Source organism: Brachyhypopomus gauderio, chromosome 17, assembly GCF_052324685.1.
Source record: "Brachyhypopomus gauderio isolate BG-103 chromosome 17, BGAUD_0.2, whole genome shotgun sequence".
Taxonomy (NCBI): domain Eukaryota; kingdom Metazoa; phylum Chordata; class Actinopteri; order Gymnotiformes; family Hypopomidae; genus Brachyhypopomus; species Brachyhypopomus gauderio.
This window is the reverse complement of record NC_135227.1, coordinates 19,143,981-19,157,844: the sequence shown is the minus strand read 5'-3', so window position 1 is coordinate 19,157,844 and position 13,864 is coordinate 19,143,981. Positions and strand designations below refer to the sequence as shown.

Below are 13,864 nucleotides of genomic sequence, written 5' to 3'. Positions count from 1 at the left end.
GGAGTATCTGTGCTGACGTCACTGGTGGAGACTGTGCTAAGGTGGAGTATCTGTGCTGACGTCACTGGTGGAGACTCTGTGCTAAGGTGGAGTATCTGTGCTGACGTCACTGGTGGAGACTCTGTGCTAAGGTGGAGTATCTGTACTGACGTCACTGGTGGAGACTCTGTGCTAAGGTGGAGTATCTGTGCTGATGTCACTGGTGGAGACTCTGTGCTAAGGTGGAGTATCTGTGCTGACATCACTGGTGGAGACTCTGTGCTAAGGTGGAATATCTGTGCTGACGTCACTGGTGGAGACTCTGTGCTAAAGTGGAGTATCTGTGCTGACGTCACTGGTGGAGACTCTGTGCTAAGGTGGAGTATCTGTGCTGACGTCACTGGTGGAGACTCTGTGCTAAGGTGGAGTATCTGTGCTGACGTCACTGGTGGAGACTGTGCTAAGGTGGAGTATCTGTGTTGACGTCACTGGTGGAGACTCTGTGCTAAGGTGGAGTATCTGTGCTGACGTCACTGGTGGAGACTCTGTGCTAAGGTGGAGTATCTGTACTGACGTCACTGGTGGAGACTGTGCTAAGGTGGAGTATCTGTGCTGACGTCACTGGTGGAGACTCTGTGCTAAGGTGGAGTATCTGTGCTGACGTCACTGGTGGAGACTGTGCTAAGGTGGAGTATCTGTGTTGACGTCACTGGTGGGGACTCTGTGCTAAGGTGGAGTATCTGTGCTGACGTCACTGGTGGAGACTCTGTGCTAAGGTGGAGTATCTGTACTGACGTCACTGGTGGAGACTCTGTGCTAAGGTGGAGTATCTGTGCTGACGTCACTGGTGGAGACTGTGCTAAGGTGGAGTATCTGTGCTGACGTCACTGGTGGAGACTCTGTGCTAAGGTGGAGTATCTGTGCTGACGTCACTGGTGGAGACTCTGTGCTAAGGTGGAGTATCTGTGCTGACATCACTGGTGGAGACTGTGCTAAGGTGGAGTATCTGTGCTGATGTCACTGGTGGAGACTGTGCTAAGGTGGAGTATCTGTGCTGACGTCACTGGTGGAGACTCTGTGCTAAGGTGGAGTATCTGTGCTGACGTCACTGGTGTAGACTCTGTGCTAAGGTGGAGTATCTGTGCTGAGGTCACTGATGGATACACTGTGCTAAGGTGGAGTATCTGTGCTAACATCACTGGTGGAGACTCTGTGCTAAGGTGGAGTATCTGTGCTGACATCACTGGTGGAGACTCTGTGCTAAGGTGGAGTATCTGTGCTGAGGTCACTGATGGATACACTGTGCTAAGGTGGAGTATCTGTGCTAACATCACTGGTGGAGACTCTGTGCTAAGGTGGAGTATCTGTGCTGACATCACTGGTGGAGACTCTGTGCTAAGGTGGAGTATCTGTGCTGACATCACTGGTGGAGACTCTGTGCTAAGGTGGAGTATCTGTGCTGACGTCACTGGTGGAGACTCTGTGCTAAGGTGGAGTATCTGTGCTGACGTCACTGGTGGAGACTCTGTGCTAAGGTGGAGTATCTGTGCTGACGTCACTGGTGGAGACTGTGCTAAGGTGGAGTATCTGTGTTGACGTCACTGGTGGAGACTCTGTGCTAAGGTGGAGTATCTGTGCTGACGTCACTGGTGGAGACTCTGTGCTAAGGTGGAGTATCTGTACTGACGTCACTGGTGGAGACTCTGTGCTAAGGTGGAGTATCTGTGCTGACGTCACTGGTGGAGACTGTGCTAAGGTGGAGTATCTGTGCTGACGTCACTGGTGGAGACTCTGTGCTAAGGTGGAGTATCTGTGCTGACGTCACTGGTGGAGACTCTGTGCTAAGGTGGAGTATCTGTGCTGACATCACTGGTGGAGACTGTGCTAAGGTGGAGTATCTGTGCTGACGTCACTGGTGGAGACTGTGCTAAGGTGGAGTATCTGTGCTGACGTCACTGGTGGAGACTCTGTGCTAAGGTGGAGTATCTGTGCTGACGTCACTGGTGGAGACTCTGTGCTAAGGTGGAGTATCTGTGCTGACGTCACTGGTGGAGACTGTGCTAAGGTGGAGTATCTGTGCTGACGTCACTGGTGGAGACTCTGTGCTAAGGTGGAGTATCTGTGCTGACGTCACTGGTGGAGACTCTGTGCTAAGGTGGAGTATCTGTACTGACGTCACTGGTGGAGACTCTGTGCTAAGGTGGAGTATCTGTGCTGATGTCACTGGTGGAGACTCTGTGCTAAGGTGGAGTATCTGTGCTGACATCACTGGTGGAGACTCTGTGCTAAGGTGGAATATCTGTGCTGACGTCACTGGTGGAGACTCTGTGCTAAAGTGGAGTATCTGTGCTGACGTCACTGGTGGAGACTCTGTGCTAAGGTGGAGTATCTGTGCTGACGTCACTGGTGGAGACTCTGTGCTAAGGTGGAGTATCTGTGCTGACGTCACTGGTGGAGACTGTGCTAAGGTGGAGTATCTGTGTTGACGTCACTGGTGGAGACTCTGTGCTAAGGTGGAGTATCTGTGCTGACGTCACTGGTGGAGACTGTGCTAAGGTGGAGTATCTGTGTTGACGTCACTGGTGGAGACTGTGCTAAGGTGGAGTATCTGTGCTGACGTCACTGGTGGAGACTCTGTGCTAAGGTGGAGTATCTGTACTGACGTCACTGGTGGAGACTGTGCTAAGGTGGAGTATCTGTGCTGACGTCACTGGTGGAGACTCTGTGCTAAGGTGGAGTATCTGTGCTGACGTCACTGGTGGAGACTCTGCTAAGGTGGAGTATCTGTGCTGACGTCACTGGTGGAGACTCTGTGCTAAGGTGGAGTATCTGTACTGACGTTACTGGTGGAGACTGTGCTAAGGTGGAGTATCTGTGCTGACGTCACTGGTGGAGACTCTGTGCTAAGGTGGAGTATCTGTGCTGACATCACTGGTGGAGACTCTGTGCTAAGGTGGAGTATCTGTGCTGACGTTACTGGTGGAGACTCTGTGCTAAGGTGGAGTATCTGTGCTGACGTCACTGGTGGAGACTCTGTGCTAAGGTGGAGTATCTGTGCTGACGTCACTGGTGGAGACTCTGTGCTAAGGTGGAGTATCTGTGCTGACGTCACTGGTGGAGACTCTGTGCTAAGGTGGAGTATCTGTACTGACGTCACTGGTGGAGACTCTGTGCTAAGGTGGAGTATCTGTACTGACGTCACTGGTGGAGACTCTGTGCTAAGGTGGAGTATCTGTGCTGATGTCACTGTTGGAGACTCTGTGCTAAGGTGGAGTATCTGTGCTGACATCACTGGTGGAGACTCTGTGCTAAGGTGGAGTATCTGTGCTGATTAGGGATGCACCGAAATGAAAATTCTTAGCCGAAACCGAAAACCGAAAATGAGGAAACCAAGGCCGAAAGCCGAAAACCGAAACACCGAAATACATTATGCCAATTATTAGTAACACTGGATTTATGGCTAACCTCACTAAACTCAAAGCATTGCTATTCAAAAAATAAATCAACCACAAAATTTGATTTGAAAATATTTATTTAGCACTGACATTACAGTAATGCATATTATAAAATAAAATTAGTGGTGGGCCGTTAACGGCGATAACGCTGACAACAGCCGACCACTAATTAAATTTAACTCGCTTGCAGACCGTTTTTATCTGAGAGGATAAATATATGTATTAAATTTAATTATAACTGACTGGCCTGAAAGATAAATATAAATTCTCTCATAAAAACGTGACGTGAGTTGCAACAACAATAAACAGCTCAGGTAAACACGCTTCTGAGAAATGTTGTCTGCTCGGCAAAACATAACGGGGCTCAATGTGCTCTATTAGCCTACGAAATCCCACATCCTCTACGACAGAGAACGGCTGATCGTCTAAGGCAACGAGTTCCATAATTTTTGGTGTAATGTCCTTTGCCTTGGCGCCATCACTGGAAAATGTTTTTGCTAGCTTTATCCAAATAAACACGTGCAGGCGATTTTTGCTTGCGTCATCACAACACATTGTTTCGGCCGTGTTGTTTCGGTGATGAAAGTATTTCGGCCGAAAACCGAAAATGCAAATTTAAGCCATTTCGGCCGAAAATTTTCGGTGGCCGAATTTTCGGTGCATCCCTAGTGCTGATGTCACTGGTGGAGACTCTGTGCTAAGGTGGAGTATCTGTGCTGACGTCACTGGTGGAGACTCTGTGCTAAGGTGGAGTATCTGTGCTGACGTCACTGGTGGAGACTGTGCTAAGGTGGAGTATCTGTGTTGACGTCACTGGTGGGGACTCTGTGCTAAGGTGGAGTATCTGTGCTGACGTCACTGGTGGAGACTCTGTGCTAAGGTGGAGTATCTGTACTGACGTCACTGGTGGAGACTCTGTGCTAAGGTGGAGTATCTGTGCTGACGTCACTGGTGGAGACTCTGTGCTAAGGTGGAGTATCTGTGCTGACGTCACTGGTGGAGACTGTGCTAAGGTGGAGTATCTGTGTTGACGTCACTGGTGGGGACTCTGTGCTAAGGTGGAGTATCTGTGCTGACGTCACTGGTGGAGACTCTGTGCTAAGGTGGAGTATCTGTACTGACGTCACTGGTGGAGACTCTGTGCTAAGGTGGAGTATCTGTGCTGACGTCACTGGTGGAGACTGTGCTAAGGTGGAGTATCTGTGCTGACGTCACTGGTGGAGACTCTGTGCTAAGGTGGAGTATCTGTGCTGACGTCACTGGTGGAGACTCTGTGCTAAGGTGGAGTATCTGTGCTGACATCACTGGTGGAGACTGTGCTAAGGTGGAGTATCTGTGCTGATGTCACTGGTGGAGACTGTGCTAAGGTGGAGTATCTGTGCTGACGTCACTGGTGGAGACTCTGTGCTAAGGTGGAGTATCTGTGCTGACGTCACTGGTGTAGACTCTGTGCTAAGGTGGAGTATCTGTGCTGAGGTCACTGATGGATACACTGTGCTAAGGTGGAGTATCTGTGCTAACATCACTGGTGGAGACTCTGTGCTAAGGTGGAGTATCTGTGCTGACATCACTGGTGGAGACTCTGTGCTAAGGTGGAGTATCTGTGCTGAGGTCACTGATGGATACACTGTGCTAAGGTGGAGTATCTGTGCTAACATCACTGGTGGAGACTCTGTGCTAAGGTGGAGTATCTGTGCTGACATCACTGGTGGAGACTCTGTGCTAAGGTGGAGTATCTGTGCTGACATCACTGGTGGAGACTCTGTGCTAAGGTGGAGTATCTGTGCTGACGTCACTGGTGGAGACTCTGTGCTAAGGTGGAGTATCTGTGCTGACGTCACTGGTGGAGACTCTGTGCTAAGGTGGAGTATCTGTGCTGACGTCACTGGTGGAGACTCTGTGCTAAGGTGGAGTATCTGTGCTGACGTCACTGGTGGAGACTGTGCTAAGGTGGAGTATCTGTGTTGACGTCACTGGTGGAGACTCTGTGCTAAGGTGTAGTATCTGTACTGACGTCACTGGTGGAGACTGTGCTAAGGTGGAGTATCTGTGCTGACGTCACTGGTGGAGACTCTGTGCTAAGGTGGAGTATCTGTGCTGACGTCACTGGTGGAGACTCTGCTAAGGTGGAGTATCTGTGCTGACGTCACTGGTGGAGACTCTGTGCTAAGGTGGAGTATCTGTACTGACGTTACTGGTGGAGACTGTGCTAAGGTGGAGTATCTGTGCTGACGTCACTGGTGGAGACTCTGTGCTAAGGTGGAGTATCTGTGCTGACGTCACTGGTGGAGACTCTGTGCTAAGGTGGAGTATCTGTGCTGACGTTACTGGTGGAGACTCTGTGCTAAGGTGGAGTATCTGTGCTGACGTCACTGGTGGAGACTCTGTGCTAAGGTGGAGTATCTGTGCTGACGTCACTGGTGGAGACTCTGTGCTAAGGTGGAGTATCTGTGCTGACGTCACTGGTGGAGACTCTGTGCTAAGGTGGAGTATCTGTACTGACGTCACTGGTGGAGACTCTGTGCTAAGGTGGAGTATCTGTACTGACGTCACTGGTGGAGACTCTGTGCTAAGGTGGAGTATCTGTGCTGATGTCACTGTTGGAGACTCTGTGCTAAGGTGGAGTATCTGTGCTGACATCACTGGTGGAGACTCTGTGCTAAGGTGGAGTATCTGTGCTGATTAGGGATGCACCGAAATGAAAATTCTTAGCCGAAACCGAAAACCGAAAATGAGGAAACCAAGGCCGAAAGCCGAAAACCGAAACACCGAAATACATTATGCCAATTATTAGTAACACTGGATTTATGGCTAACCTCACTAAACTCAAAGCATTGCTATTCAAAAAATAAATCAACCACAAAATTTGATTTGAAAATATTTATTTAGCACTGACATTACAGTAATGCATATTATAAAATAAAATTAGTGGTGGGCCGTTAACGGCGATAACGCTGACAACAGCCGACCACTAATTAAATTTAACTCGCTTGCAGACCGTTTTTATCTGAGAGGATAAATATATGTATTAAATTTAATTATAACTGACTGGCCTGAAAGATAAATATAAATTCTCTCATAAAAACGTGACGTGAGTTGCAACAACAATAAACAGCTCAGGTAAACACGCTTCTGAGAAATGTTGTCTGCTCGGCAAAACATAACGGGGCTCAATGTGCTCTATTAGCCTACGAAATCCCACATCCTCTACGACAGAGAACGGCTGATCGTCTAAGGCAACGAGTTCCATAATTTTTGGTGTAATGTCCTTTGCCTTGGCGCCATCACTGGAAAATGTTTTTGCTAGCTTTATCCAAATAAACACGTGCAGGCGATTTTTGCTTGCGTCATCACAACACATTGTTTCGGCCGTGTTGTTTCGGTGATGAAAGTATTTCGGCCGAAAACCGAAAATGCAAATTTAAGCCATTTCGGCCGAAAATTTTCGGTGGCCGAATTTTCGGTGCATCCCTAGTGCTGATGTCACTGGTGGAGACTCTGTGCTAAGGTGGAGTATCTGTGCTGACGTCACTGGTGGAGACTCTGTGCTAAGGTGGAGTATCTGTGCTGACGTCACTGGTGGAGACTCTGTGCTAAGGTGGAGTATCTGTGCTGACGTCACTGGTGGAGACTCTGTGCTAAGGTGGAGTATCTGTGCTGACGTCACTGGTGGAGACTCTGTGCTAAGGTGGAGTATCTGTGCTGACGTCACTGGTGGAGACTCTGTACGGGAACCACAGGAAGTTTTGTGTATTTCGGTTGAAAGACATTCCTTTTATGTTCCTGAAACAGCATTGTTCTTTTTTTTACCCTAACCCGAGTGTTTGTGTGTTTGTGTTTGTGTGTGTGTGTGTGTGTGTGTGTGTGTGTGTAAGAGAGTGTGGATATTTGGCTGGAGATGGTTCATTCTGACTCTGAGAGGTTTCTCCTTTGATCTCTCAAACAGAAGAGCTCACATGAGGACAATGAACAGGCCTCTTCAAGTGTGTGTGTGTGTGTGTGTGTGTGTGTGTGTGAGAGAGAGAGAGAGAGGGAGAGAGAAGGCTGAACATGTGTAGGCTTTTTGGCTGAACATCTCAAAAAAACACATCTCATCAGAACTACAGCCATAGAAAAAACCATGTAGATTAAATGCCAAAAAGGGGGAAACGCACACAAACTGAAGTGCAGGTGAGAGCGATGAGCTGTTTCTTTTAGAAGTGTGAGAGTACTGGCAGACACACACACACACACACACACACACACGTGAGACCAATCCAAAAGCAGGTAGGAGAAACCTGAGAAGGGTGTGGAAATACCTGCTGACATTCTGGAGTGTCGGCAATCAAAACACACACTTGTTTACTCATACCTTCCCACCCTTAACATCAGGAATACACTCCACACACACACACACACACACACACACACACACACACACACACTTCTTTGCCCTTTTCTGCATTTCTGAAGGTTTTCAGAATGAAGGGTCGTTTTCTCTTGTCATTAGAGGGAGTGAGTATCTAAATCACCTTCATGCATTATTAGCTGTAACATTTCTGCATTAACCCCAGACTCGTCTCAGATGGCCAAGACAAAAGCACAGATGGCCTCTCTCTGCCGTACAGAATTTACTATGAAGTTGAATAAGAGTAGTCCTGTTTTGACACCTAGCTGTGTATATAAGGGTTAAGTAGCCCTAATCTGTAACCCAGGTGGGTATATAAGGGTTAGATAGTCCTAATCCGATACCTAGGTTGGTATATAATAGTTAAGTAGCAGTGATGGCTAAGTTACCTTGAAAAAGTAATCCGATTACTGATTACTCCTTTTAAAAGTAACTTAGTTACGTTACTGATTACTTGATTTTAAAAGTAACTACGTTAGATTACAAGTTACTTTAATAGTTACATTCAGCAGCAAAATCAATTTTTCCAATACTCACTTTATTGGAAGTGCATTTTTAACAGTAACAATGTATTGAAGCAGGTTCGGTAACCGAGGCAGACACTGCTTAATCCAAAAATCCAGAGGAGGAAAACTTTATTGATAACGCACCCCTGGCGCGCGCAGGCTCCGCCCCCCCAGTGTCACTTAAAGGGCTAAGACTCCCGTGAGGAGTAGTAGTCGCTACAGTCGCTACATCGCTACATCTCCTGACATTACGTTTGTGTAGCTGCGTGGTATTATTTGTAAACGTAATACAAGCGAACTGTTCAGTCAGACAGCTTGTGAAACGAAATACCATTACAATTTCAAGCATTTTAAAGTAGGCGACGTTAGTCAAAATTCCAGCACTTTTCCAACATGAAACACAAAGCAACATTAGAATTCTTCAGGTAAATGTTGCTTCCCCTGTTTTTGAGGGGTGTTTCTTTATACTACCACATATCGTTACGGGAGGATACTGCAAAAAAATGACTGGTAAAACGTGCTCGCGCTCTCACAGGGTCGCGCGCAGCGTGCGGAGTCGAGCGCTACGGTCAGAGGCAAAAGTAGAACTGAGCCAAGAAGAAAGCAAAAATATATTTTTTTACTAGGGAAAATAAAAATAGTAACGCACAGTTATTTGGATAAGTAACTTTAATCTGATTACTGGACTGGAAATAGTAGCGCGTTATATTACTCGTTACCGAAAAAAGTGGTAAGATTAGAGTAACGCGTTACTAAGTAACGCGTTACTGACATCACTGTTAAGTAGTGATAATCTAAGACCTAGATGTATATAATGGTTATATAGTTCTAATATGACACCTATGTGTGTATATAAGGGTTACATAGACCTAAATCTGACAACGGAGTATGTATATAAGGGTTAAGTGGTCATAATCTGTCATGTAGGTGTTTATATAAGGGTTAAGTGGTCGTAATCTGTCATGTAGGTGTTTATATAAGGGTTAAGTGGTCGTAATCTGTCATGTAGGTGTTTATATAAGGGTTAAGTGGTCGTAATCTGTCATGTAGGTGTTTATATAAGGGTTTAGTAGGAGACAGAGCGGCTGCAGTATCAGAGCAGCAGTGTTTATGAAGTCAGCCGTGATGTTTCCGTGCCAACTAGCTGTCAGGGCCTGTAATCCTCCTCCCAGGGTAATGCTGCACTCTTCTGTCTCGCCAGTGTCAGGACTTTACCCCGCAGGTAAGGGTCCTCACCAACCTGTCCCAACCAGACAAGAACAACACCACACACACACACACACACACACACACACACACACACACACACACACATATTACGATGCTTGCCGAAAAGTAGCACACACTCCAGGGAGGGAAGGAAGGAGGGACAGAGAAAGAAAGAGAGAGAAAGAGAAAAGGAAGAAAATGAATGAATGAATTCCATGTAGCCAAGATGCAGCCTCGGGGGTTGGCTGTTTGTTTAGGTTGGACACATCCAGACGTCTATTTTTCCTCGTGTGTGTGTGTGTGTGTGTGTGTGTGTGTGTGTGTGTGTGTGTGTGTGTGTGTGTGTGTGTGTGTGTGTGTTTCTGTGATCTAAGCTTCCCTCGGTTGTCTACTCACTAGCTGTGTTGTTAACACAGCTCAGATGTGCACACAGTTGAAGACTCATTCAGCTAGAGATGCCCTGCTGAATCAATGCATTAAAGACCTACGTGAATACCCAGCACAGCCGTGCGGAGGAAACGCGGAGGTGTTTAGCCGTGCTGTCAGTGCTCACCTCCTGCTAGCGCTGCTCGGGCCTGGAGGAACACCTGGCCAGGTAGCGCCGGCCCAAAGGCCTGAGCCGTGCTCACAAACCCCGTCTACCAAATCCTCTCCGTCTGCAGCCTGACAGCGCGAGCAGGTTCAAGAAATCATTACGAGTGTTTTAGGGCAAGGACAGACTGCTCAGTCTTGACTACCACTCTGGCTAAGATTTAAAAGGTAGCATAATTAAAGCCTTGGGAAATCGAGTCTTTATCAAACCCTTATCTGTTCTGCTCTCTCTCTCTCTCTCTCTCATTCCTTCATCTCTCTCCTGTGCTCCTGTCCTTCCATCACACCTTTTTTCCCCTCACTTGTCTTCCTCTCTCTATTAGTATGCTAGCACAGAAAGAGATGAGTTCATCGTGCAATCTCTCTCTGCCTGCCCACTGTCTGACCCCAGAAGAGACGTCTGCCGTTTTTCGTTTATTTAATCTGGCCCAGATTAAATTTATCATCCCTCGCTTATTGGACACTTGGTTTTTTTTTATTCCACTTTTTTCGGCCTGCCCTTCGTTTTTTTTTTTCATCTTCGTGTTCGTCTCTCCAATTTATTTAAATGCAATCAAGCAACTGTCAATTATTTTTTCTTTTTCTTGTTCATGTAGTTATTTTAAAAAAGGTAGGGGACCTTATTTGGGTGAGAGAATACAGGGCAAATTGAATAAAGTCAAGTGTCAGAGGCAATTAAAAGGGCGTGCGGGAGCTGAAGAGCTGCGGTTGATAACCACCCGGCCTTCACCGCCTCCACCCGTCTGACCTGTGGGGTGCTGCGACCCTGCCCAGGGTCATAATGTCAAAGGGCATCTGCAGGTCACAGGGCATGAACAAAACAGTAAAAGGAAACATCTCAGTCTGTCCTCTGCTCTCTGTAAGTACTGTGGAGGTGTATAAATAATGTTTGATGAAGACGAGAAAGTAGAAAAAGAAATAGCAACTAATAATAGTAATAATAATAATAAGAAACCAATTATTAAGAAATAACCAATCGTTTAATAAATACAAAAGTACAAACTGACTGACCCTCTCCCTCCCTGTGTGTGTGTCTAACAGGGCTCTGGTTCTCTGGTTCTTTCTTCTATCTGATGGCGTTCTGCTTGGCTGAACTTTACCTGTGGTCCTGCAGGACCAGTTTGAATGTACAAGGTAACACATGGGGACTTTACTTTCTGTATAAAATAAAGGCATGGCTTCCCCCCCCCCCCCCCCCCCCCCCACACACACACACACACACAAACACACACACACACACACACACACACACACACACACACACACTAACACTCTTTCTGGACCGCCATCTTTATCTTGAACTTTTCCAGTATCTTTTTATGCATACTGTCCAGTGTGTATTGTGTATCTTACGTCTTGTGTGTACTGTGTCTTTATTCTTTGTGTACCGTATGTATTGTGTTGTATGTGTTAACTCCATTGCATTTTTCCACTACCATACACACTGTGTAGTCATAAGAGAATAAAGCCATTTCATTTGATTCTGTTGATTCTATTCTCACTCTCCCACGTACACATATGTGCACAACTCTCATTGAGTACTTCTCTAACTTATTAATTCATGTGTATGTGTGTGTGTGTGTGTGTGTGTGTGTGTGTGTGTGCACGCTGATCGTGGCCTGTTTGGTTGGTTATTTCTCTCATTTTACAGATACAGATATTGGCACATTCCAGTTTTATGAGAAAGGAGAATCAGGTGGAGTATTTGATACTTACTATCTCTCTCACTCTCTGTGTCGCCCTCTCACTCTCTCTCTCCCTCTCTCTCTCACTCACTCTCTCTCTCACTCTTTCCCTCTCACGGGCATAGAAAAGCTCATTGTAACCAGGCGACGTAAGATGACTAGTCATATCTGTATTTTCTGGTTGACATTAAACGACAGGCTGCTATGATTACCAGGTTGGTCTGCAGGAGTGTTCACAGAGGCTGTGCTGGGCTCAGAGAAGTGTCGGTGTCCAGACACACCAAGCCCCGCGTGTCTGAGTCTGGTCGCACCAAGCCCGCGTGTCTGAGTCTGGTCGCACCAAGCCTGCGTGTCTGAGTCTGGTCACACCAAGCCCGCGTGTCTGAGTCTGGTCACACCAAGCCCGCGTGTCTGAGTCTGGTCACACCAAGCCCGAGTGTCTGTGTGCGGTCGCACCAAGCCCGAGTGTCTGTGTGTGGTCACACCAAGTCACCCTGCAGTGTGTTGGTGTACTCACACACATGCTTGGCTGCTCACTGCTTACTGTTTAACATGACGACAGACACGTTTCTTACCTTTCAGTTTTTGGTGAAATGTTCTCCTTCCTGAGCTAGTGTTATGCTCCCTCCATGGAACTACAAAGACTTTTATTTGTCTTTTAACTTTAAATGTTCTCTTCCAGGAAGAAAAAAGAATATAACGTGGCTAATATGGTTAATGCTGTTTATTATTTCAAATAAATCATTACTCCAAGGTACAAAAACTACACAGATGAGTTCAATTGCAATTCTTTAACAACATTGGTCTCTTTTGATAATAAAGATCCCCCCTCTCTCCCTCTCTCTCTAAATCTCACCCTCTCTCTCTCTCTCTCTCTCTCTCTCTCTCTCTCTCTCTCCCCATTTCCCCCTCTCTCCCCCTCTGTCTACCTGTCTCTCCTCCCTCCCTCTCCATCCTCTGTCATCCACCCCCTTTCTCTCTCTCTCCCCCCCTCCCTCTCCCCTCTCTGTCCCCCTTCTCTCTCTCTCTCTCTCTGTCTCTCTCTCTCTCTCTCTCTCTCTCTCCTCTCTCTCTCTCTCTCTCTCTCTCTCTCTCTCTCTCTCTCTCTCTCTCCTTTTGCTTTCCTTCACAGTGAGTAGGGGCCGAGCTGCCCTCAGACTCCACTGTACTGGCAGAGAAGACTTGCCCTCACCTCTAGGGTATGGTGATCTGATAGCAGTGTTGAGAGAGGGAGAGAGGGAGGGAGGGATGGATGGAGGGAGGGAGTGTGAGAGAGAGAGAAGTGGTGGGGGTGTAATCAGCCATTAAAATAGACTTTTAGAGGCTGTAGCAGTGAAAAGGTTTAGAGAGAGAGGGAAAGAGAGAGAGAGAGAGAGAGAGGGAAAAGAGAGAGGGAGGGAGAGAGAGAGAGAGAAACAAAGATGGTATTTGTACAGATGTTAATTATAACTTGACTTTGTGTGATGTGGGACTTTCTACACCCAGCAGAATGAACTCAGTAACTGTAATTATACACAGGATAAGATGTCAAATATCCTCTGCCAAACCATTAGAGCTTTACACAGGCTCCGCCCACTCTCTTCATACCAGCTAGCACATGGCGAACACATCAGTGTGAGACTGGGATTGTCCACGTGACTCTAAATATTGTTTCAAAGGACATTTTAGATAGTGTTTGTTATTGAATGCTCATTGGGTTAAACAGCTCACTGACTGTGCATTGGACATTTTCACTGGACAACCTTTTAAATCATCATAGACATGTCTCTGCAGCCGTATTTACTGAAACCTGACTCTTCTCTCAATCACTGTCTCTTCAGGAAACAAGAATAATACTGACAATAAAAATGTACTACCAGCAATTATTATTATAGCTAATAATTATTCTTACATTTAAAGTAATAATTATAATTAAAACATTTTCAGCATCTGCTGTAATGAATCAGAGTTCTAACCTTTGAGGAAGTGCTCCATTCGTTTAACGCTTTGTTTTACAGAGAGATTGTTTTATGGACCTTTATCTCCAGCTCGGTGTATGTAATTGACGTGCTG

At 46.6% G+C, this 13,864-nt stretch overlaps 1 protein-coding gene across 1 annotated transcript in view; it reads left to right on the top strand.

The window, feature by feature from the left end:
- wdpcp (WD repeat containing planar cell polarity effector) overlaps positions 1-13,864 on the top strand; it is a 96,169-nt gene that overhangs the window by 18,753 nt on the left and 63,552 nt on the right. Inside the window, 2 exon segments of the mRNA XM_076977542.1 lie at positions 11,169-11,261; positions 11,779-11,823. Of these exon segments, the coding sequence (XP_076833657.1) occupies positions 11,201-11,261; positions 11,779-11,823 (106 nt within the window). The 5' untranslated portion in view covers positions 11,169-11,200.